General features: G+C 40.6%; 1 protein-coding gene across 6 annotated transcripts in view; it reads right to left on the bottom strand.

The window, feature by feature from the left end:
- The window catches only part of DEK (DEK proto-oncogene), a 33,505-nt gene extending 8,576 nt beyond the window's left edge, over positions 1 to 24,929 (bottom strand). The window contains exons 1-7 of one of the 6 annotated variants that reach the window (XM_048839959.2): positions 24,732 to 24,927; positions 21,900 to 22,025; positions 18,393 to 18,494; positions 17,714 to 17,823; positions 9,839 to 9,933; positions 6,204 to 6,324; positions 1,817 to 2,005 (exon numbers count right to left, since the gene is read on the bottom strand). In XM_048839959.2, coding sequence (XP_048695916.1) covers positions 1,817 to 2,005; positions 6,204 to 6,324; positions 9,839 to 9,933; positions 17,714 to 17,823; positions 18,393 to 18,494; positions 21,900 to 22,014 — 732 coding nt within the window. In that variant the 5' untranslated portion in view covers positions 22,015 to 22,025; positions 24,732 to 24,927. Of the gene's footprint in view, positions 1 to 1,816; positions 2,006 to 6,203; positions 6,325 to 9,838; positions 9,934 to 17,713; positions 17,824 to 18,392; positions 18,495 to 21,899; positions 22,026 to 24,138; positions 24,547 to 24,731 lie in introns of those variants that run through there. The other 5 variants (XM_048839967.2, XM_048839965.2, XM_048839960.2 and 2 more) reach the window with 5 other exon arrangements.
- Between the last annotated feature and the right edge of the window lie 1,239 nt (positions 24,930 to 26,168).

Here is a 26,168-nt window from a genome sequence, read left to right as displayed (position 1 = left end):
TACCTGTGCTGAAATGAGAACCCCTCTGTCAGCATTTTAAATGTACACAAGCCCTTGGTTTGCTGAAACTTTTCCTTTAAGACCCTCAGTCAGGAGAATTGCCTGTACAGGGCATAAGAGGTAGAATGTTTTAAGAGCAGGGTAGTTTTTCCACGAACTAATCAAGTTTCCTTTGAAGTTCTCTAACATTATAGTCCCTCTGAGGTGGGTCTGTAAACACTCCTTAGGAGTGTCAGACATCTAAAAGTTTTCAGGTTTTACCTGACAGCTCGGAAGGAACAGAGGGTTTAACTCCTACCTCTTGAAGAAAGGCAAAAAACTGAGGTGAGTGGGGCTTACCTATCTTTTATAGGCAGCTCAGCTCTTGGAAAAAGGATTTCTAAAGAAGACTCCTGACACAGAGAGCCAGATTCCTCTCCTCACAGCAGAAAGACTGTACTGGTGAACAGATGAACAAAATATAAAATTAGCTTTTAATACTCTAGTCCTCTTTCAACTCACCAGCTGTGAGTACCACCAAAAAATGGCAAGTTAAGAATGTGTGGTTCCAATCTTGTTTTATGGAGAATGGTGGTGAAATATCATTTGGCGTTTTATGACATTTTCATTTTGAAGTTACATGAATTTGCCTTCCAACAAAAAGTTTTCACGATTAACTACCTTCCATAGCTCAGACAATTCAAATATATGGCCTACCACACTTGTAAATCATAAGTGGAAGTGCAGCCCAGGTCAATAGTGGCTGACGTTTTATCACAACCTGTAGTTCAGTGGCTTATATGAAATGCTGGTCTCAGTCCTGTAATTAGTGAATTGGACACGTCCACATCACAAAACCCACAGCCATAACTGCAGGTAATAAACGATCTCATCTAAGAGATCAAGATGTCAAAGGATACGAAGCCTGAAGTCTCTTCACTGGTATAGTATAGGGTTGAGTCAATGTGAAGATGCTTGTATTGCCACTCCACATTTTGTAACTTTTGTGAGAATAGGGGAAAGAAAGGGATGAGGGGAAGCTCAAGCTGTGAATGTATGAGGAAAAATGCTAGTGTTTGAAGAAAAAAAATTAAGTTTATGGAAAAATAAGGTTCTGAAAAGAACGAACAAACAAAAAGGAGTAGAAAATTGAGTGTAGTGGGACTATCACCTCTTGAAAATCTGCAGAAAACCATTTAAGGTTGCTTAGTTTTGTACTAATAAATATTTGAGGGACCACCAAAGAACTACACAAGAATCTGGGAACTGATGTCCCAAGACCAGTGCTAGATAGGTAGAAGTGACTTTACTTACTGAATTCTACAATTCTTACTTCAACTGTAGCTCACTAAAAGTAATCCCTAGTCAAAAAGCAATGGTGTTTTACTAGAAAATGTCACCAGGAGATATAAGAAAGGCAATGCTTAAATTTCAGCTCTTGGCTGCACTGCTTGTTAGAGATGTTTAAAAAACAGTCCATCACATGCAGCAACTGATTTTACAAGACTCACAAGCATCTGAGATCAGAACCAGGTCCTCTGATTTCTGTTTCTTCATCCCTCAAAGTTTTAGTTCTTGGATCACACCATATTTCTGACACTGGAAGAAGTCAGGTCTTCCTGATATATAGTACCTTATGAATTTTTGTCTCAAGTTGTCCACATGTGAACCAATCCTTTCCACTAACTAAAGCTTACTTTCCACCTTTAAAAAAAACCCACCACCAAAACAATAACACTATATTGAAACCCCCTTCCAGTAATGTAGCCAGTTAGTTACAAACTAAGCAAGACAAACTCATTCATCTTTCCTGAAAATGAAGTTTTGTTATATTTACCTCCTCTTCACTCTCTTTATCTTCTTCAGAAGATTCAGCTTTCTCTTTCTTTTCATCCTCCTCCTCACTACTAGATTCATCCGACAAAATCTCAGGACATTTGGTGTGTTTTACTTTTCGTGCAGTTCCTGAGCTACTGCGTTCTTTTTTGCCGCCTTTGCTGGGTGTTTTTTTGGACTTTGGCAATGGCTGTTTAAGATAAAAGTATGGGTTTAAAAGAGTAACAAAATTTAATAATTTTTTAAATTTCAATTTCAGTCAAGTCATATGAATCAAGAATAAGCAGAGGTAGAGCCACCACTGACCCATAAAACTTAAAAGTATGTGCTTTTGGCAACCACCAGATGCCCGTTACTAGGGACCGTCATTTTAAAGTGAAGAGTTTACACTACTTTAAAAAAATTCAAGGGATTGTTTTATTTAAGTTCATGACAAAAATCACAATTTAGGGCACAATGAAACAATTAAAATTGTAGCCACATAGTTATCAGTGTCTGTGGTATGGGGGAAGTCAGGTGGACGCTGAGTTTATAGTTTGTTGTGTCTATTTCCTCCCTATCCCCCAAAAAAGACACTGTCATTCATTGTGGATGAACATGTTGCCCTCCAATCACTTCAACCCATTATCTCAAAAATGGACTCAAGTTAGAGGCTTATCTTTTCAGATCTAAAAAGCTGAGAATCTTAATCTTAAGTATTGCTCCATTATTTAGAAATACAAACATTTTTGACAAGGGCACCCTGGATTCTTTCAGAGTCTCCACCCTAACAAAAATGTCTAGATGGCTATTGTCTAATTTTTTTCTGCCAATCATATTAAAAAATGCCTCATCTTTTTCTTGCCAGTAGAGACATTACCAAGCATACTGGCTCATTCTGGAGGTGAGAAAGGTATATAGTGTACTGTATTTTAGAACTATCGTTGAAAACCATTCTGAAGCCTCAGCTAATACAGACTGAGACAACCCTCTTGCCTTAGAAGGGGGTTAGTATAAGCACAACATACCTGCACTTCATTTGCTACATTGAACTTCCAGCTGATTTAAATGCGAATCTAAATATTGGTTATAATCTAAATCCCTAGACTGATTGTGAATTGGCATTAAAGGCTGCCTCTCCCCTTGAGTCACAAAAATAACAAAGAATCCTGTAAGCGTTCTGCTGACAGCATTTAACTGTGACACTGACTACATTTCCCAGACTTGAAGAACTTTGTGTAAGATCAAAATCTTGTCTCTCACACTAACAGGGGTTGGTCCAATAAAGAATTGCCACCTCACCTGACTTGACTCTTTAAGTGCTCATATAAGCATTATGAGAGCCAGAGATGAACACATTCAGTAGATGGTCCCCTAATCAAACAATTTTCCTTCTGGCAGTCTGGTCAGCATTTAATAGCTTTCAGAGTATTATGTAATCTTCATTTTTAGATAGAGCTTTGCCTGATGGGTTTAGGTCAGAGGTGGACAATCTACGGCCCGTCAGGGCTTTGGATCCGGCCCACGGGATTGCCACCCCCGTGGGGCTAAAGCAGGCTCCCTGCCTGCTCTGGCCCCGCGCCACTCCTGAAAGTGGCCAGCACCACAACCCTGCGGCCCCGGGGAGGGCGGGGGAAGGAAGACAGAGGGCTCCATGTGCTGCCCTTGCCTGCAGGCACCGCCCCCCACAGTTCCCATTGGCTGGGAACGAGGAACCGCCACCAATGGGAGCTTCGGGGGAGGTACCTGCAGGTGAGGGCAGCACACAGAGCCCTCTGTCCCCCTCTCCCCCAGGGGCTGCAGGGACATGGTGCCAGCAGCTTCCGGGAGCGGTCTTAGCCCCACTGCACGCCGCTGTCATCCTGGAGCTGCTCAAGGTAAGCGGCACTGGGCCGGAGCCTGCACCCCAAACCCCTCCTGCACCCCAACCCAGAGCCCCCTGCCACACCCCTCCTGCACCTTAACGCCCTGCCCTAAGTCCCTGCCACACCCCACACCCCTCCTGCACCCCAACCCCCTGCCCTGAGCCCCTTCCTGCACACCGCACCCCTCCCGCACTCCAACCCCCTGCCCCAGCCCTACATTCATGGCCCTGCATGCAATTTCCCCTCCCAGATGTGGCCCTCAGGCCAAGAAGTTTGCCCACCCCTGGTTTAGGTAAACATCTGTATTCCATAAGAAAGGGTTACTGTTGCTGCCTAATGTGAACAGTTTTAGAGCTTATGTTTGGTGAAGCTACTTTGATGGGTGTTGCTGTAAGTTATTTTACCACCTACACGTTTCTCCAAATATGTCCATCCAATAATCTACATTAGTGTTTCTCAACCAGGTGTATATGTTCTCCTGGGGGTATGCTGAATTCTTCCAGAGGACACATCAACTCATCTACATATTTGCCTAGTTTTACAACAGGCTACAGGAAAAGCACTACTGAAGTCAGTACAAAACTAAAGTTTCATACAGTAAATGACTTGTTTGTACTGCTTTACATTCTATATCAGTGTTTCTCAACCTGGGGGGTCATGATTTATTTTATGATTATATGGTAAAAGTAAGAAAGTAAGCAATTTTTCAGTAATCGTGTATTGTGACATTTCTGTCTTTTTATGTCTGATTTTGTAAACCAGTAGCTTTTAAGTAAGGTGAAACTTGGGGGTATGCAAGACAAATCAGCCTCCTGAAAGGGGTACAGTAGTCAGGAAAGGTTAAGAGAAACACTGATCTACACTGTAGAATCACATGCAAACAGCAATAAATGTTGGCTATATAATGGAAGTTCCTCAAGTTGGACAAAACTCCAGATACATATTTTACCTATACATATTCCTCCCCCACACAAACTGAGGCAAAGTTCATTTAATTCCTCAGCCATAATTCTACAAAAGCCCAACTTCAGTTATTGTTGCGTTTTTGTTCTCACTGTTAAGACTAAAACCAAACTTCACAACGCCTGCTAACACAATGACACCAATCAGCTCATTTAACAGGTGATTATGTGTGTAGAAAGATGTCAACAGGGGAGGGGAAAAATTTTGATCCCTATTAATATGCAGCCCTCTAAAGTTGAGCATTGTGAGGCTGAAAGTACACACAGTACATTTTAGTGATGTCTGCTTCATTTTAGATTGACCTCTCCAATTGTCAAAAAACACTTGTCTTTGAAGACTAAAAACATGGTCATTTAAAGTTTATTAGGAAGAGCTCCATATTTTCTGCTTTAAATAACAAACATCTCTGTATGGGACACTCAAGTAGTCTCTCCTTATTTAACTTATAATCTCTTCTAGTGCTTCTACCCTGGAAAAGCAACTTTGAAAATGGCATCGGGGGAGTCCATGTTTCTTTTAAAAGCCTTCCGTGTAACTGCACAAAAGTAACTCAAAGCAGATTATTATTATTACTGGAGATGACGCATGAGAAGGAAAGAACCTAGACTGACTTGTAGGTCTGGAAGCTATTAGAAGATAGTTTCTTCATAAACTGAGCAAATTAAATCTATAGAGACACAAACTAACTCCCCAATGAGGATAACTTTCCAGGGTAGAAGAGCACTTCAATAAGTTAAGTGTTGACAGAAATGGATGTCTGGGTTGCTTCCCCAAACAAAAAAAGCAGCATAAACAGAGACATTCCTTATTCACTTCTGTATACGACTTCACATTTGTAGCAATTATGATAAAAGGAATTTTGATAAGCAATGACAGCCTTTGACCATTTCTGTATTGCTCTTAGGTTAAAAAAAATAAGGTGGAATACAGGAGCCTAATTAAGTATTTTGTGCAGCTGGTTTTAATGCATTGTTACACACTCCAGTTCCAATAAAGCTGTGATCTGGTGATCCCACCCTTCCCCTCCCCACTGTGTGATGAATGGGTTGAAAGGTGTTTCCACCTACAATGAGCCCTCATACCATTCCCTGATACAGTTGCCACCCTTTTTCTGTCCATTTTCATCTTCCTCCCTTCCCTCACCTCATTTCTATTTTTTTTCTTTTTGGCTCACATTTCACAGCTCCCTTTTTGTTCCTCAAAGCAAAAAGACTACATGCTGCTTGGGTAGAGATGTCCACTGGTAACTCCATGAGCTGGATACATATGCTTTTGCAGCCTAGCTGAGCATGATGGGAAAAGAGAACAGAAGATCAAGCTTGTGGCTTCTGCCTAAGCCTGCAGCCCTATACATGTGATCTGCTATGGTCAGCTACACTGAGTCACCGCGGGAGCAGATTTAGAAAGACATTCACTTTCGAGGAGCCACCCACATACTTAGCTATGGTAGCAGAAGCATATCTGGAAGGGGGAGCAAACCGCTTAAGGCAACATTGTATGTCCCCATTGTTTTTTTCTGCCCACATCCCACCCCAAGTTGAAATCATAACAATGAATAAGTATAATAAAATTGTGCCTCACCTTGCCTGAAGGTTTTGGATGCATTAAGAAGTTTAAGATTCTGGTAACCAGTTCATTATTAACTCCCGATCTTTCCAAATCAAGGACCTCACAGATACTTTTCAACATGGCATTCCTGAATCTGAGCAGAAACAAAATTCAATTATCTTAACAGGTTATTTAAAAAAGTCAACATTTAAGTATTGAGAGTTTGAGACACTTTTGGTTAGACATTGATCCTACAAACACATGCAGGTGTAGGCAATTTAAGTACTCCTATTTGCATCTGTACCTATCTGTAGATGCTTACAAACACAGTTACATACAATAGGTCAGCATCAAGAATCAATGAAAGTAAGTCTCCCTTCTCAACAATTTCCCTAAACCCAACTCAAAGCTATATACTGTGGGATATAAATACACCTACAGTATAAGCAGCAGTTCCCTCAGAAAAGTCTCCCTAGTTACAATGTAAATAACTTTTTTTCCCCCAGATTTGAAGTTATCCACTCCAGGACAAGTCTGGTGAACATGACTTATTTAAACACAACCTTGCAGGCAACCCCACCAAAAATGCTAATATTTTAGCCTCTACTATTTCTTCTGGTTGCTCCTGCCTTTCCATCCAGCCATCTAGTAGTTACTGTATATTTGGGGCATGGATAGACACTGGGACACATCGTCTACTTTATCAGCAGTTTTGGATAAAGGGAAACTAGAGCTGGGTGTCATGTTACAATTTAGGGTTTGCAGGATCAGAAACAAAATGTTTTGCCTTTTTAAAACATAGTGGTGAATGAAATTTTGTATCCAGAAACTGCAACTAGATTAATGCAAAATAACCAAAGTGAAATTCATTGTTCTAGCTTCATTGTACAAGATGAGCAAAGAGAAGAGTAATACCCAATGAAGATAGATTTGAGCCGAGAATTTCTTTGAACCTAACAAGGTCCCTTTAATTTGGCTCCCAAAGTCCTTAAGGTAACAGGAAAAACAGTATTATTTCCCACAATACTTACTGAGTTTTGGATGACAGCCAAGAACAGATCATGGCTAGATCATATTGGGAGAGACAACAGAAAGTGTCTGTTGCTGCCTTTGCAACATTCATTCCAAATCCTTCACCCGCTAGACAAGATGGTAAGTAGATACACATATGCACCTAATTACTACTGCTGAGAGAATTCTAAGAGTTTGGGTGTTGGGGCTCCTACCAATACCTCTAAACCAGGGATAATCTATTTTTTGTCAAGGTCCAAATTTGGCCCCCGGTCCACCCACTGACTTCCCCTGCTCTAAGCTATTACTACAGGGCTAAAGAGAAGTATATTTATGAAAGGGTTGACTTAAGTTCTCTAGTTGATATGCTGTACTGCTAAGGAAAACATGAGTAGATATGGCGTAAATACACTTCTTGTTGCATTAGTGTTGATTTTTTTAGCCTCACAAAAGTTGGAAAACTGATGAAGGCTTCTATGGCAATAAGCAATGTTACTGTTGCTATGCATCACGTTAGAGCCTTTCATGGTATGATCAAAAACCTCAACAACATATTGCCAAATATTTCATCAACATGGGTTTAAATGGTCTGCTATGAAATGATTCTGAATACGTGTAAACAAGGGTTGCTTTCATGCAAAACTTCCACATTACTTATGAATTACATAACTCCATATAAGTGTTTATACTGCACTGGAAGAGGTATCTCTGGCTAAAGTAATTATGTTTGGTAGGGTGCAAGTATTAAAGTGCAGTTGTATTATGAAGAGGTCACTGAGGGATTCTATGCTTGTATCAGTACCTTCCATATCAAGTTAAGCTTATAAGTAAAAATTCCAGTTGCTTGTACTGTCAAACTCAATATTCTGTTTGAAGCTCAAGCTCATTCTTTCTGTTTTACTCTTCTTCACCATAAGAAATTCTGCAGACCAAATATTGTACTCAGTTATGCTTGTCCAACCCTGTTGAAAATAGTGAGGTTGCAAAGATGTACGGAAGGCAGAGTTTAGTCCTGCAGTCAGAATGTAATTAATACTACAGCAGAATTTCCCCACAGTGTTATATGTATAGACTCTTCAGTGCTGAAGGGGGCAAAAAGCAGTAAAGCAAACAGATAGTCAGATGTACTAAGACCTAAAACAACATATGTGCAATTGCTTTTGCAGAGAAGGAAGATTTTAAGAATTAACATGGAAATTTTGTTGAAGAGGATTAGCACAGCAGATCAAACGTACATCAGCTGCTTTTCATATTAGTTACGAGTCTGAATATGCAAAAGTATTTAAGTATACCCTATAATATTTTGCATATCAAGGGTAATGCAAATGTTCTTCAACTCAACCTGTTAAAGATTAAGATTTTCATCTTTAGATAGTTTGCCATGATTTGTTATGTAGGTCTATGAATATTTGATAAGTACTAACTTTTAAAATTAAACTCCTGGAAATCTTCGTGTCCTAGGGAACTAGGAATAGAGAGAGAGAACAAAACTCTGCAAGTTCTGGGAGTCCTTCCACTGATTTTCAGTAGACTGAAGGGCAAAACTTTAAATTTAAAAAGTCTGCTTGCTCTTTCCACTTGCCATAACTAACTTCAAAATGTAAGCCAGTAAATTGTCTTGAATTTGAAACCAGACTGAAATAGCAGCACAAAGTAGGTGTGAACTTCTCCCATTCTTAACAGGAGTTAATTACAAATTTAAGTGCTAAAAATTAATTATTTTACAGTTACATTTCCAGCAGAAAGATGCAGCTACTGTTCTTATTTGCATATCTTTTCAGGTCTTGGCATACATTTGAAAGGAGTAAGGCTGCAATTAAATATGCAGATGAGAAATATTTTTTTAGCCCTCAAAATGACTTCCTCATTCAGACGCAGAAGGATGAATGGGGATTCCCTTTCAAGCCAAGGGAGTTCCTTGCTCAACTATAAGGGCCAGTACACAATATAGGTGTACCCCTTGTCATGAGTTGCATGTGGTGCCCTCAAAGCATTTTACTTAACCTTGGGAATTAAATCCGAGTTTCTCACTGGTCAGAGCAACATGCTACCCACCGGAGTCTTGCCATTCCTCGTGAAGTAATTAGGTGGAGTGGAGACCACTGGGGCCAACTAGACCTAGAAATGTGGGGGCTGCATTGTCCAAACCCAGCATTTACAAGTGGTACAGCAAAAGGAAGATCAGAGATACAGAAAACTAAGGATGGCTGTTCTGCTTCTTGGTAGACATTTGCTAACATCCAGAGATTACATAAAATACAAGAGGAAATTATTTAAAGCCTTCTACATGAAGTTCAAGCCACTCTGGTGTTGGAACTTCATTAAATATGTTTTTTCTAACCTCTAGAAAAAAATTACAATACGTAACAGCAATTGCTTTCCAGTACAATCCTGCACCATTAAGATTAAACCTACATCTGAAGTTAGAGAGAGCACATGTCTAATGAAACTAGTTCTTTAGAAATGTTTAAATGTGATTTGAAATAATATTTAGAACATATTAAGAAATAAAATTGTTTAAGTTGAGCTCAAGGACAAAAAGCAAAGCTCTAGAAAATAATCCCTCATCCTAAAATTTAGATTACCTGGAGCAAACATTAGAAAATAAGTGTAACCAGCATGATTTAGCTATATTAAGTAGTTATAGAAGTCATTACTTTTTTAACATTTCTTCCTTTTTTTTATATTGATCACTTCCTTTTTCAAATGGAAACCCGCTGAACTGACCCACGTTCTTCTTTAGTGAGGCAACCTAAAACAGAACACATTGATTATGTCTCATTGGAAACAGTTTAATAGATTACATCCAGCAATGTTTATTCAGCTAATTGTTATTAGTATATGAGAAAGTTTGTTCAGATGCTTACATTTGAAAGGGCATACAGAATTAGGACATTATGATCAGCCATTGTATAGTGTGGTAAAATGTACGAAAATACTTTAGTAGTCATGTATTTGAGAAAATGTGGGTGAGGTAATATCTTTTATTGGACAAATTCCTGTTACTGAGACAAGCTTTCAAGCTTATACAGAGCTCTTCTTCAGGTCTGGGAAATTTACTCAGGCCAGGTCTACACTACACACTTATATCAGTAATAACTACGTCGCTCAGAAGTGTGAAAATCCAAGTTAGATTTAGGCTTATGTTAGAGGAGGTCAGATGAGATGGATCTGATGGTCCCTACTGGCCTTCAGCTTTATGAAGTACCACTGTAGTGGTTCCAACCCCAACATCTGCAGCCTTTTGCCAGTGCCTAAGAGGCAGATACTGGCTAGTCTGGTTTATTGCATAAGTTGAGTAAGCAGCATAAAAAGTAAAGAACAGACTGGTTTTGAGTGTGTGGTTTTACTTTTTTAGTATCACCTTACCTCTGCCCTCTTTGAGAAATGCCACAATATGTGCACACACACGCTGGCCCTTGGCACCATAATATTCAGGAGTTTCCGGATCCTGGTGTAGCTACACTCACAGACTTAGACAACTCCCCAGAAAGAATACATGTACAGTGTACATACTGGGTGGTGTGATTCTGCTTGAGCTAGCATGCTAAAGATCTCAGTACAGCAAGAGTAGCACAGGCAGCGGCTTATGGTAGCCGCCTGAGTACAAACCCACCCAGACTTCCTGGATACGTACTTGGGCGGCTATCTCAATCAGCCGCCTCTGCTATTGCAGTTATATTGATATTTTTAGCATGCTAGCTTGTGTACATCTACATGAGCTAGGAATCAGATCTGCCACCTCAAACGTAGACATACCATCTCAACCTACACTTCCACTTAACCATCATGACTTAATTGCCATCAAAGACAATTCCTAATGAATTGGGATGAATCTAATATTGGAATATTGGTATAGAGGGGTACATATTGTTCGGGAAGAACACACAGGTAAAGAGAGGTGCTGTTGCATTATACATCCAGTGTGCGTGTATGTATACACACACACACACACACACTTGTTCCGATGTCCAGAAGATGAGAGGCAGACCAGTTGAAAGTCTCTGGGTAAAGATAAATGGGGAAAAAAAGAGGTGATATCACAACAGACATCTGCAGACCCTCAGAACAGGAAGAGGAGTTGGACAAGGCATTTCTAGAACAAACAACAAATATCCAAAACACAAGATCAGGTAGTAATCGGGAATGTTAACTACCCAGACACCTTTTGGGAAAGGAATATGGAAAAAACACAAGATGGTCAATAAGTTCCTGTAATGTACTGGTGGCAACTTCTGGTCTCAGAAGGTGGACCAAGTAACCAGGGGAACTGCAATTTTAGACTTGAATCTGACCAGAAGGGAGAAAATGGTTGCAAATCTGATGCTGGAAGGTAATTTGGGTGAAAGTGATAATGAAATGATAGATTTCCTGAGTCCAAGGAAAGGAAGGAATGAGAGCAGCAAAATAAGGACAACAAACTCCAGAAAAGCAGACTTGAACAAACTCTGAGAACTCGTAGATAGATCCATGGGGAAAAAACACCTATCTAAAGATAGTTTTAATTAAGATACATTATAGCTCAAAGATAGCTCATCATAGAATAGGGATTATAAATTCTAATTCTATAGTGTGAGACAATATAGTCATGTAATATTTTGTAAATGAGTTCCAATAGATCACTATGAGGGTGGCGAAACACTGGAATGCGTTACCCAGGGAGGTGGTAGAATCTCCTTCCTTAGAGGTTTTTAAGGTCAGGCTTGACAAAGCCCTGGCTGGGATGATTTAACTGGGAATTGGTCCTGCTTCGAGCAGGGGGTTGGACTAGATGACCTTCTGGGGTCCCTTCCAACCCTGATATTCTATGGATTAGGGACCCAAACTTATGAGATTCCAGGGGCTTCTGTATAGATTATTTAGGTTAATCTTTCTATCTACCCAGTGGGACTCAGTGATCAGTCTAGAAGATACCATCAGAGATGCTTAGTTTTGCAGTCCTCAGTTTGGGTCTCCAGAGATAACATGCTTGTTAACAGCAAAAATGATTTAAAATAAAATAAATAATAGAGGTGAGAAATAACAGACCTCAAACCTATTGTCCCTCTGTAAATTTGTGTACAGAGTCAATGCCTTACCTCTCTCTAAAAGTGCAAAGTTTCAAAAAGTTCAATGAATAGAAGATTGTTGGGGGTGGAACAGATCTGGACAAGGAGAAGAAGTCTGGAGATAAATGTGAGAAGAGAGGGACAGGCAGTAGAAACAAAAGTGAAACATTTTGAGCAGCATATTCCAGAAGTCTTGAGGTCTTTCTGAGTGTAGCCTTCATTCATTTGAGATCTACCATACCATTCTCTCACTAGAAGGGAAAATCTATAATGGCAGCAGGCCGTAAAAGGGACTCAGTTTGGGAATATTTTAATGAAGTTCTTCTACCTGTGGGTAAGACACGCATGCATGCAAAATGCAAACAGTGCAACAAAGAAATGAAAGGCCTGGTTGCCCGAATGAAACAACATCATGAGACATGTCCCTTCTCAGGAGGAAGCTGCGTTGAAGAGGATGAAAGGAACAGTCCAAACATGCGGTATTTTCAGGTTGGTATACTGTTTTATTTCATACTTCTTTCTTAAGGACTGCCTGTCTTCCTTCTGGACTATTCTTGAATTCTCATGTTTGAGCAAAAAAAATAGTTGTTACTCTATGGTACTATAATTTTAGATGCAGTTTTGATAAAAAAATAGCTGAAATAGGCAGATCTTCCTTTTACAATTTCACATTTAAAGTAGTACTGAGTGTCAGTGAATGCAATGAGTAATACTAAATCAGCAGTATGGTAATAATAATTAAATAACTGAACTGACTTATTTTGTTTAGGAGACTCCATCTTCAACATTCAGGATTCTGAAGACTATCTACCTTCAAGATCACCATCATTTTCTATAGTTTCAGAGTTATCTGCCAATGATAGTATTTCAGTCACATCATGCATGTCACATAGCCACAGTAAAACACCTGCAGCAAAAAGAAAAAAAAAATCTCCATCATCCAGAAACAGCCATAGATAAGTTTGTAATAAGAACCAGCAGATTACAAAAAGAGGTAATTGATGAAAAAATTGCCCGGTTTGTTTATACAACAAGCTCTCCTTTCCGTATGATTGAGAACCCATACTTCATTAACGTGGTTCAGTCATTAAGACCAGGATACAGTCCACCCAACAGAGCAGATGTCACAGGCCAATTGCTGGACAAAGCATATGAAAGAGAAATTGAGCAGTGTGCAAAAGGTCCAGAGGGTGAAATTGTTAACCTGAGTTTTGATGGGTGGAGCAATGTTCACAATCATCCTGTTGTATGTGCTTGTGTGGAATGTCTTTCTTACAGAAAGAACTGATACATCAGGAAATGCACACACAGCAGAATACTTATAAGACGTACCAGTAAAAGCTATAACAAACAGTGAAAAAAAATTCAAATGTCTAGTATGCAGCTTGGTCACAGACAATGCTGCAAATGTATCCAAGATGAGAATAAATTATTTAGAAGAGAGTCCCAAGCTAATAACAGAGTTGCAGTGCTCATTTGATGCACCTCCTAGACAAATACTTCAGTGTTCCAGAAATAAAGGCTAATGTTGTTGAAATTGCAAAATACTTCCGTAACAACCACTTTGCAGCAGCTGCTCTGAAAAAAGTGGGAGGAACCAAGCTAACTCTCCACAAGATGTGCGATGGAACTCAGTAGTGGACTGTTTTGAGCACCATATCAAGAACTGGCCTAATCTGATGACAGTTTGTGAACAAAATTGTGAAAAAGTAGATGGCACTGTCACAGCCAAAGTTCTCAACATTGGGCTTCAGAGAAATGTTGAATACACGCTAATTACCCTGAAGCCTGTTTCTGTAACCTTGAACAAAATGCAGGGAAATAGCTGTTTTATTGCTGATGCTGTTGAAATTTGGAAGGAACTGAGCGAGATCTTAAAAAGAGAGAGATGCAATGACAGAGTTAAATTACAAACATTAAAAAACCAAATAAATGGAACATGCACTATCACCAGCTTGTTTTTTTGCAAATATTCTCAATACTCGGTACCAGGGTCAAACCCTAACTGCTGAAGAAGAGAAACTGGCTATGACATGGATCTCCAGCAATCATTCCTTCATAATGCCAACTATAATAAATTTCAGAGCTAAGGGTGAACCATTTAAGAAATATGTTTGCTGATGATGTTTTAAAGAAAGTAACACCAGTGAATTGGTGGAAGTCACTTAAGCACTTGGATTCAGAGACTGTTGAAGTGATAATCTCACTTAATAGCAGTAGCTTCTTCTGCCGGTACAGAAAGTATATTTTCTTCCTTTGGACTAATTCATTCCAAATTGAGAAATCATTTGGGACCTGAAAAGCAGGAAAGCTTGTTTTTCTTTTCCAGATTATGAACAAACAGGAAAATGAAGGTGAAGACGACTGAGTTAGCTGCAGAAGCCAATATTTTAAGTTTCTCATGTTGACTTGGCTGACACTCGATTTAATTTGTTTTTTAAAAAAAACATTTCATTTAACTATTTTAGTTAACACAATTTTAACAAAAACAAACCTGATTTGAAAACACTGGAATGTTTCACTAAATTCAAAAATTCATAATATTTTTAACAAAACAAGCATATGTTTGCTGTTGAAGAAAAAAATCCAGAATACATAATGTTGTTTTAGGTAGAGACCTTAACAAATTTAAATGTCTGTCTGGTGATGTTCTCCTCCTAATACAGCACAGCAAGAAAATCCTCCAAATTTTAATGATTAACCTGTTGAACTGAAGATAGTTTACCTCCTAATGACTTCATAAATATCTGCTTCAATTACCTTTGGTAAATGAAATAACCAATCATTCATTTTCTGATATAGCTGTAAAACTAATTTTCAAAATAAATCACTTTACAAATGTATAGTGTGTACCTTCTAAAAATTAAACCTACATCTATCTCTGAGTTGTGAAGAATATGTATTAAGGTTATGACAACCAACAAGAATGTACTTTTATATAGAAATCCATGATTAAATCGAGTCTTCCTGACTAGTGATTTAAATTCATGATTTAAATCAAATCCATCCTGAAAGAGAAGAAGAATAGTAAGAGGCCAATATGGCTCCATTAGGCACTCTTTAATAACCTGAAAAATCAAAGAGAATCCTACAAAAAGTGGAAACATGGATGAATTGCTAAGGAGGAGTACAAAAGAATAGTGCAAACATATAGGCACAAAATCAGGAAGCCTATGGCACAAAAAGAGTTATACCTAGAAAGGCACATAAAAAGCAGTAAAAGCTTCTTTAAATACATTAGGAACAAGAGAAAGATGAGAGAAAGTGTAGGTCTTCCACTTAGCGGGGAAAGAGAGCCAACTAATATCAGGAAGGCTGAAGTGTTCAGTGCCTATTTTGCTTCAGTCTTCACTAACAAGGTTAACAGTGAACAGATACTCGACGCAATTAACAATGGGGAAGTATGACCCAGGAACCTCTTGATTCCAATTGAGAGAAGGCACAGGGGATGCACACAGTTTTACAGGGACCCCCCTGGATTAGATATATAAATAATAATTCATGAAAGGGTGGCAAATAAATGGCTCTTGGAAGAGACCTTAACAACTGATCATCACAATCACTTGTGAAACTATGTATGGATAACAATTAAGAAGTTACATCTCTAAACTGAAAATTATGTTTGTAAGGCAGATAAGCAAGTGAGACCTAGCTAAGGAACAGCTGTTTCAGGCAGGGGGTAACAGACATTTATTTCCCTGTCTGGTGTAGCAGGTATTGCCCACCTCACAATGCATGTCTATTTGCATTCTGAGCCAAAGGCTAATCAGGAGTTTGCAATTTCAATAAGATAGGAAAACTACAGAAACCGCGGCAATACTATTTATAAATAAGGACAATGGATTGTTCTGATATATCTTGGGGTGTAGACACCCAGAATATTTCACCTAGCAGGCAAACTGACATCATCTTTGTCTCATGAATGGAAGGACCTGGCTGTAAAACACTAGGACTTTGGGATGAGTATTGCTCTATGACACGGAAGCATCTAGTTATCATTCGAATCTCTATATTTTGTTAAGTAAACTACTTGTTTTCCACTACAGAATTATCTAAGTGCTGTGTGTGTAAAACAGGGTGTACTGGGACATTGATGGAAGAGGGCAGAGTAAGGTGGCATGGGCAACCTTAACTTTGCATTTCCTGGTCTTTTGTAGTTTGAGTTCTGCTCAACAAAACGTTCTGTGAGGGATGACATACCAAGCAATCTTAATTCTGTGTTAATGCATTTTTATGCCATTAAAGGTTGGCAAGTTTTAGACTTGTATTTTTAGATTCCTGGATTCATGTAAGTATTTTTCATATACTTCCTTGCCCTTTAAAATAGCATTGAGTTTGACTTTCAAACTTCCATTAGTAGCATTGTCTTCACTAATGAATTTTTGCAAACATTTCCCACCATTGCTAACACCAGCTCAGCTACACCACTGGTTACAGCATTGAGAGCTCTACTTTAGACCAGAAGCTGGTCTTCTAAACATTTGATCATCACATTTGCTTGAAGCAGTTGTAGTCAACAGGGTGCTTAAAACTACATCATCTTGTCCACACTAGGGCTTCTTCAACATTGGTACCATCAATGAAGCTGACCCCAATGTTAGCAATGATAAGAAATCTTTGCAAAAATTTCCCTAATGCACATGAGGCTTAAGAATAAGTGCCTCTTCCATATTTCAAAACATCTCCTTTAGAAATAAAGTCTAAAGAATTAGATTGATCTCCCTTCTTACGTTCTCTGGATGCTCCCCACAACATGAGCCATGACCCAAGCCTCTTCCCACCCCCATATCAAAACAATGTATGCTCATTAGCACATAAATGGTTCAGAAACAAGTTTGCTATTGATGAAAGTTAAGATCATTTGGAACATATTCTGCACTAGCAAATTATTTTTCAAATTTCAAATTTTACTTTTATATTTTATCCCTTTAAAGAGATTAGTCATGTAAGTGACATTAGTTTAAAGGGGTAACACATCAGCTTGAAGTGTGATCAGCCTCAAGTTAAGTTGTTTCAGGTACTTCATCTATCCAAGTCCTGCCAGTTTTTGTGGTTTTTCAAACATATTGGGGGGGGGGGCGGGGGGGGGGGAGACAGACTAGGGTTCTGTTTTGTTTTAAATAAAGCAGTGTCCTCCTCCCCTCAGTTGCATATGAAAATGTCACAAAATATGCAGAGACCACAGTGAAACCGACTATGTATGTAGTGCTGTCAAACACACGGGGTAAACAATTCGAAGAAGTGAGAAAAAAATTATTTTCTCTGTTAGTAATCTTAGATGTTATTGTAACAATGGTAGATAAAGGATTTCACGTGTAATTATAATTAAGTGCTTGTCTATCTTAATGCTAACGTTCTGTAGGCAGGCACTGTAACTATGTTGCTTTTAAAAAGACACACATTTCCACTTGGAAAAGTGATGATACACTATACATTTTTTACTCTACCAAAAGAGTGTTAATATCATGCAAAAGATGGACTTACTGTGCCTGGCCTGTTGTAAAGGAGTTTGTGTAGATTTCTGAGTTCATCTGTTTTCTTCTTACTCAAAAAAAACTGTATCCTTTCAATTTCGCAAAGCTTTTGTCCCTTTCCTGAAAGAGTTAAAGCAAGTTATGTTGTGTCTCTCATTCATATTCTTCAAAATGACATATTTGTTTATAACTTCTAGTATCTGTTTTTAAGTACAGCAAGTGTTTGAAATATTTTTGAGGTAGAGGAATAAAGTTATTTTACTCCTAGACCAAAAACTTCAGACGGCAGATGACTGCCTGTTTACCATGTTTATCATAATTAAATAACTTGCTAGCCACCTTTATATTATTCCTTTGTTACCTGATGTGCAAGTATATTTGGACACAGAGCATTTATTCCCAGCAGTTCTTGCTTTCACAAATGGTCGCTATACATCATGTGCCTGCCTGAGATCAGGTAAAAATGTACTTTGTTCAAGCACTTCAACATTGTTGATTGACAGTTACACAAACCTCTCCACATCTGTAATTTTAATAGCCTTTCCGTAAAAAGAAATCAGCAACCTATTTTAAGATTTATGGTGGCTCAGTTATCCTATCTAGGATTCATACTTTAGTCAACTTAAGAAGTTTCACTATTCACTACTAGTTAGAACAATTATAGTTCTGAAATAAGTGGACAAACTTGCCTGGTGCAATTGTAAAAGGTTCCCTTTGTAACGAGGATACCTGCATGGTCAATCTCTCTACTTTTTTCTTCTCTCTCTTCCCTTCAACAATGAGACTCTTTTCTGCAAAAGACAGTTTCCCTTAAGTATAACAACATTTCACAAATAGTGAGACAAACACTGTAACTGCACTGCTATCATATGGAGAGAAGGGGGAGAATTTCAAAATATCTCAAGGTATCAGCTATAGTATCCTAACATGCAGTAGAAGTACCTAATTAACTTGAGACATTGCGCAAAATTTTAGTGTAAAATGCTAGTCTGAACTAACAAGAGCCCCAAACAACATCTTATAATTTATGTAACCAAGAGAAGTACAGAACTGATTTACAACTAACTGGAGCCACATCTGCTGAAAACTGAGCTGAACTATACATATACAGCTATAAATAAAGTAGGTTTGGATATAATCTCTATACAAGCATATTGATGAGATCCTATTTTAATTAAGTTGTAGCATCCCAGGATTTAGACTCCCTGTCTTGTACAGTAACTCCTCACTGAACATTGTCCTGGTTAACGTTGTTGATCAATTAGAGAACATGCTCCCTTATAACATTGTTTGGCAGCCACCTGCTTGGTCCACTGCAAGCAGAAAGAGCAGCCCGATGGAGCTAGCCAATGTGAGCTTGGAACCAGGGTGGGCCGGCAGCTCCCTAAGTTCCCTGGGCAACAGCCGCCCAGCAGGCTATCAATTGCCTGGTAGTTCAGGCATCCCTCCCTCCACCCCACTGCTGTATGCTGCTCTTGCTCTCTGCTTTGGAGCTGCTCCCAGGAGCCTCCTGCTTGCTGTGAGGGGTAGGGGAAGAGGGGAAAGAAGGGTGCTAATAACAGGGTGTCCCCCTCCCCTGTACCCCTTCTCCACAGCCACGGGGTTGGGGAAGGAAGGACACAATAGGGCTCAGAACGGAGGGAGCTTGCTGGCAGCAGCTGCTGCTGCCTCAACTTGCTAATCGACTTAAAAAGGCAGGTTTTAGAGTAACAGCCGTGTTAGTCTGTATTCGCAAAAAGAAAAGGAGTACTTGTGGCACCTTACAGACTAACCAATTTATTTGAGCATAAGCTTTCGTGAGCTACAGCTCACTTCATCCGACGAAGTGAGCTGTAGCTCACGAAAGCTTATGCTCAAATAAATTGGTTAGTCTGTAAGGTGCCACAAGTACTCCTTTTCTTTTTAAAAAGGCAGTGTACTTTGAGTAGAGTCAGCATACTTAAAGGGGCAATGCACGTGTCTCTCTCTCACACATGGTGAGAGTCTGTCCCGCCCTTCCTTCCTCTCTCCCTCTCACTTTCTCACACACACACACACACACACACACACAGTGTCTCCTCCTTCCATTCATGCTGCCTTGTAGAGCGTGAAGCTATCTTAACAACAGTGTGTCAACCCTTGAGAGCTCAGCCGAGTGCTAGATCATCATTTAGCAGTAAGGCATTCCTTGGAAAATATCCCACCCTCTGACTCCACCACCTCAACCAAGCTTCACAATCATCATTGCTGTGTACAGTATTAAATTGTTTGTTTAAAACTTATATTGAGAGAGAGTTTTTTATATGTTTTTTGTCTGGCAAAAAAAGTTTCCCTGGAACCTAACTCCCTCCCCCCCCCAATTTACATTAATTCTTATGGGGAAACTGGATTCACTTAACATCGTTTCGGTTAAAGTAGCACTTTTCAGGAACATAACTACAACATTAAGCAAGGAGTTACTGTACATCCTCTTAGGATGTGGAGCCCTGTAGCACAAGGCCCCATAGAACCAGTGCTGACCTCCCAAGAGTCTCCCTAGAGGTCCAACCATATGGCACTACTGTTTAACTGTTCAGAGATCACATGATAGTCAAAGCAAGGAATTAATAGCCTTTGCAAAGGAACTTATTAATCATATACACTTTGTTCAAAGTACAAGAGTTACAGATTTATGGATAAACAACAAATATCTGAATGCAAATCCCTCCCATCCAGTGTCCCCACCACTCCCAAGACTTTTGGGTTTTTGGTCAGTGTCCCCTAGGGGATCCCCAGCATCTTTTTCTCTTCTAGCAATGGTGTTTCCCCCACTTAGAAAGCCTCTCTCTTAAAGCCAACCTGAAACATATTTTACTTTCTCACGCAGTGATTTTCTATTATCCAACCCTTGAGTGGAACTTACACACTCAACCCTGCGTGGGCTGCTGGTTTAACAGTTCTGCTGGTAGCCTCCATTGTCCTGCCAGGGTAATGCCATTGAATAGTTAATGGCCAGTGATGACTCTCTCATTCAGGGTTAAACTCAGAGGCACATGCTCTGCCTAACACAAAAGGATTGATGCAGTCCCACATGACAGTTACATTATACAGTGAAGCACATAATCAAGTTGACACTCAAAATGAAGGCTGAAATACAACACGGTATTCACAAAATCAGACTGGAGAACCACAAAACCTTCAAACTGTCAGATTTCAAATGCTAGCACAGTCTGACACATGCTTCAAATGAAATTGTTGATTTTTTTAAAATTATGTCTATGTCATTTTAGTTACTGCTCCTCCTGCTAATTCCCCATGCTAATTTGTGATTTTGCAACATACTGAAGAAATATTCCACTTGGAATTATCAGTCCTTGTAGAAGGCTTCTAAGATGCAAAGAGGATATAAGCTAACTCCTCAGAGACCTCGTGCCTACAGAGCTCTACCTTGTCAGAAAACAAGCAGTGAGGTAAAATGCTCTCCAGTTTGGGATGGAGTGAGGTGCCCTGGTTCTGAAAGATTATCCGAGGCCAGATTTCCAGTCTGACTGTATCAATATTGGCCATCTACAACAGAGTTGAGGAACACACTGCTCTGGACCAGTATAGAACTATTAGGATTGAGCCTTGGTCAATACCTATCATAGCACAGGTAGTAGTGGTGGGTGGACACACAGGAACTTTCTTTTTTGTTCAGGTGAGTTGCTCCTTATAGCTTCCACTGGATTACCAGAATAGAAACTACTTGTGAGGCTCCATCATGGAAAGACTCAGTCTGTCTTCAACTGTAATCTCCTTCTCTGCCAAGTACAGAGCAACCAGGAATTTCTTATCCCTGGACTGCCCACCACAATAACATCCATTACATGGATACAGTGTAAGCATCCATGTGATGCTTGCTTCCATTGCAACAACAGGGTCCACTGAGACTCCTCATGTCAAGATGTGCCACAGGTATTACAAATACAGTTAGTCACATTAAAAAAGGAAATTACTTCCTAAAATTAAGTGCTGAAGCTTAATAAAATAAACTTAGATTTTCATGTGTTAGACATTAGGAAATATCTGCACATAGAGCCATGCCCCCTCTTTCATTCCCAAAGATATTCTAGTTTGTTACATCTCACTCATCCTTGAACACTGATTACACCAAAGAATTACTGCTGAATAGTCTGATACTCTGACACTTAATTCAGCCCTTATTTTTAAATCTTCCCTTTCTTTGCATGTATACCTACCTTTTTCTTCTTCCTCCTCCTCCTCCTCATCACTTTCCTCAACTTTGTTTTCAGTTTCAGGTTCTCTCTCATCTGTTTGTTCAGCAGACATTGTATCTTCTTTTGAGGAAGACATGGTGGGTGGTTCTGTGGAACACAAGGGAACTGTCATTGCTATTACAACATCTAAGAAAAATTCTTGAATCTACATAGGCGTGGCAGAACTGTTTTTTTATAATTTTTATACACAATATTGGGGGTTTTAAGCTTTAGTTTAAACATGTTCAGTTGTGGGAAATTATGGAGAGAGTCAGACAATTATTTATTGACAGATTCAAAAAGTTAAAGCTTTGTAACCATTACAAGACAAACTGTCAGCATTGTGTCAAAATATACATAGTAAATAGCCTTAAATCAAACTCTAGTAGATTTTCAAGCAACATTTTTCTTACTTTGCCTATCTGTAAATTTAAATTATTATTGATGGAAATATGTTTTCATCCCTGTATGTTTGTACAGTGCAACTGATGTTTACTAACATTTACCAGTAAAACTCATTTGTCCAAGTCTAAATATATCTACCAGACATCTTTGTTGGATAAAAGTCCTGTCACAATATTACTGTGAATACTTCAGACTGACTATTTGATGCTATAAACACAAATTCAGGAAACCTAAAGAGGAATATGAACAATTTTTCACATCCTCCTCATGCAAGTCTGGCCATTTTTTGTGACTTTGCGAATACCCCACTAAAGAACAGTGCATTTTAAAGTAAAAGTTTTAGTTAGAACAGATGGCAATGTTATCAAATCCATCCAGACATGAAGGTCTCATAGTCTGCATCCTGAACTATACAGCCATACCTACTGAAAGCAACAACACTGCATTAACATAGCTTAAAGCTCCTGACAAAATATCAAGAGTCAGAAAATACAAGTGTTTAAAAAACCCACAATCTTCATTATGCCACACTTCAGATAGGGAATATTCTACTTCTGCTTTTGGTTAAACATGCATATTGATTTAAGTTTATGTTGTCATATAGTAAGTACACATTCACATAATGTACGAACAAAAAACAACTTAGAGGAGTACACACTGCTTTTGGAACAAGGATAACTGGATGAAATTCTAGATGGCATGTGCTATATACAAAAGATCAGATGAGATGATCTAGTCTGATCCTTCTGGCCATAAAATCTGGAACATCAATCATGTATTAGTGCTTTGAATGAATGTCTTTATTTAAAAAAAAGTCTTGCTTAATAGCATTAATATTTAAAATGGCTCAAATCTTGCTTTGAAGTTAAAAATCTCATTTCTGTGAAGGGGGGGGGGGAGGAGAAGACATTCCCTTGAAGACAAAGTAACGCAATGGTTATCAGGGGGACAGAAGAAAATCTGTCTATAAGTTCAGTGATTGTATCTTTGAAAAAGTGATCACAATTTACAAAAAAAAAACCAAAATGAAACAAAACACAGCTGTCCTAGAGCTCCTACAAGTCACATGATTATTGTTTCCTGTTCCTAATGTTAAGCAAATAGATTAAGAAAAGGTCAGCTGTTCCAATAAGATATTTATAATCAACCTCATGTAATGTGTCCTGACAAATGCTTTAGAACAGGGGTCTTCAATCATACAGAACAGAGAGGTTTCAGGAGATACACGTCAACTCATCTAGATATTTGCCTAGTTTTACAACAAGCTACATAAAAAGCACTAGCAAAGTCAGTACAAACTAAAATGTCATACAATGACTTATGTATACTGTTCTATATACTACATCAGCTGTTTTCAAGCAGTGGGTGAGTTCGTTTTAATTGGGTCACTAGGGCCAGTGGCTGCGGCCCAGGGCAGAAGGCCAAAGCCCCACTAGGTGAGGCTGAAGCCTGAGTTTTTAAAGTGAGGTGAAACTTGGGGTAGGCAAGACAAATCAGACTCCTGAAAGGGTACAGTAGTCTGGAAAGGTTGAGAACCATTCCTACTCTGGGAGGATGTGGCCTGCGATTTCAAGCAGGGAAGGGAAAGAGGAGAAAAGGGTTTTCACACTGTTTGCCAAATGAGATGCCTAATAAGCACATTCAGAAGTAACTTTTCAATCATTTGTGCTGTTACTCCAATTCCAAACAGAAAACAAAAACTGAACTTGGCCCTGAACTCAGCTGTTAAGTTTGTTCACACGACTCAAAAGTAGCAGCAATTTTAAAGACGTAGCCAAGCTTCCCCCTCAGCAACACTCAAGGCACTGAAGGTTACCTTGCTTAACCGACGGGACTCAGCTTTGGACAGCGACCAGCGTCCGGGGGTGGAGAATTAGCTACGCGAACTAACACGGCGGGGTGGCCGCCGCAGCGTGTGCGCTGCACAGCAAGACTGACGACCCTGGCCACGGGGATGCGTCCGCTCTGCAGGGCGGGATGCGGGGGCTGCCCGGAAGCGCGGGTCGGCCCGCGCTGTGGCTGGGGAAAGCAGCGACCCCGAGCGGGACGGGGCCCCCGCCAGGACTGGGGCCCCCAGGAAACCCTGCAGGCGGGAAACAACTCGCCGCGGGCAGCAGGGAGCGGAGCCGGGAAAATCAGAGATCCTGGCGCGGGGGTGGCAGCGGGCTCAGGCGGGGGACGGGGCTGGCGGCTCACTCTGCCCTGGGCCTGGCGCCCGCCGCGCCCGGCTCTCCCAGGCTCCCGCGCAGGGAACAGGCCTGGCCGGGCTCGGTCCCTGGAGGGCCGGACAGCCGGAGTGACTCCGCCCACGCTAGGGATCCGGGGCTCCTACAGGCCTCTGGCCCCGGAGCCCCTCCGCCGTGGCATCACAGCGGCCGCAGCCCCCCGCCGGAGTCGCGGTTCACCCACCTCGGCTCGGCGCTGCCCGGCGGGGCCCGGCTCCTCTCGCCCGTGTGGGCGGCGGCTGAAGGCGACAGTTCACAGTGACCGGGATGGGGGTGGGGACAGGCGCGCGCTCCACGTCTCGCGCTTACACTCTCCCCGGGCCGGAATCAACAAGGTTTTCAAAATGGCGGGTTCTCGCAGGAGGGGAAGGAAGCGGGAAGGCAGCAGCCAATCAGCGCCCAGAACCCAAGTCGCGGCTGGAGGCTGTGAGGCGAACGAAAGGCGTGCGCGCCCTGCAGAGGGAGCGCGCGCGCGCTGGGGAGGGGTGGGGGTGTGTCGGGATGCCGGCTGTTCAGAGCGCGAGGGCGCCTGCTCCTTGCTGTAGAGGGAGGGGGACGGGAGCTGAGCAGTGTGTCTGGTGCTTCTCCCATTAACATCTGGGGGGATTTGCCACTAGTTTAATAGAAGCAAAGAAATTGTGACTGTCTGTGTAGAGCAGGTTTCAGAGGCGCAGCAGTGCTAGTCTGTATCCGCAAAAAGAAAAGGAGGACTTGTGGCACCACAGAGACTAACAAATTTATTTGCGCATAAGCTTTTGTGAGCTACAGCTCACTTCATCGGAGGTATGCAGTGGAAAAGACAGTGGGGAGCAGGGCTCTCAAACTCAAATCACCAAGAGGGCCACATGAAGACTAGTACATTGGCCCGCGGGCCGCATCACTCAAAACTTTTCATACAACCATACAAAAGTATAGTCAAAAATGAAGAGTAATATAGTATGCTATAAAAAGTCAATGTATTAACTTTTTAAAAGCTGTAATGCAAAAAGTCAATGCTAATTTTGTCATTTCATTTTTGGCCACTTAGCTGGCAAGCTCATGCTCAAATAAATTGGTTAGTCTCTAAGGTGCCACAAGTACTCCTTTTCTTTTTGCGAATACAGACTAACACGGCTGTTCCTCTGAAACTTAGCTGGCAGTGTTTTGCATCAACCAGGGCATCAATATTAGGTTTGATATCCTGAGACGAAACCAATCTCAAGCGTTGCTTGCAAATATTCATCAGTGAGCCCTTTGAAGATTTGTTAATCTTCATGGAAGAGAAAAACTGTTCACATATATATGTAGTTCCAAACATTGCCATTTACCCTTGCGGAGGTAGAGGGAGCTGTCATGGGGACTGGTGGGCTAAGAGCCATTGGCAGTGAGCATGCGCTGAACCTCACAGAAGGCAGCTGGTATCCCCTTTCAGCTTGAGGTCACAGCCCAGAACAGCAAGGGGCTGGGACGCAGGTTTTGACTACTCCCCCCCCCCCCCAAATTGGGTCATCTCTCTGTTAGAACTTCCTTTGTGCAGAGCTGAGGTGCCTTCTCCTCCCACTGAGACCAGTGGGATCTCAGGGTGCTTAGCACCTTTCAGAACAGGCTCCCATAGCATGTGCATTGCAACAAAGCCTTAAAG

Source organism: Caretta caretta, chromosome 2, assembly GCF_965140235.1.
Source record: "Caretta caretta isolate rCarCar2 chromosome 2, rCarCar1.hap1, whole genome shotgun sequence".
NCBI lineage: Eukaryota > Metazoa > Chordata > Testudines > Cheloniidae > Caretta > Caretta caretta.
This window is presented reverse-complemented; position numbering and strand designations above follow the sequence as displayed.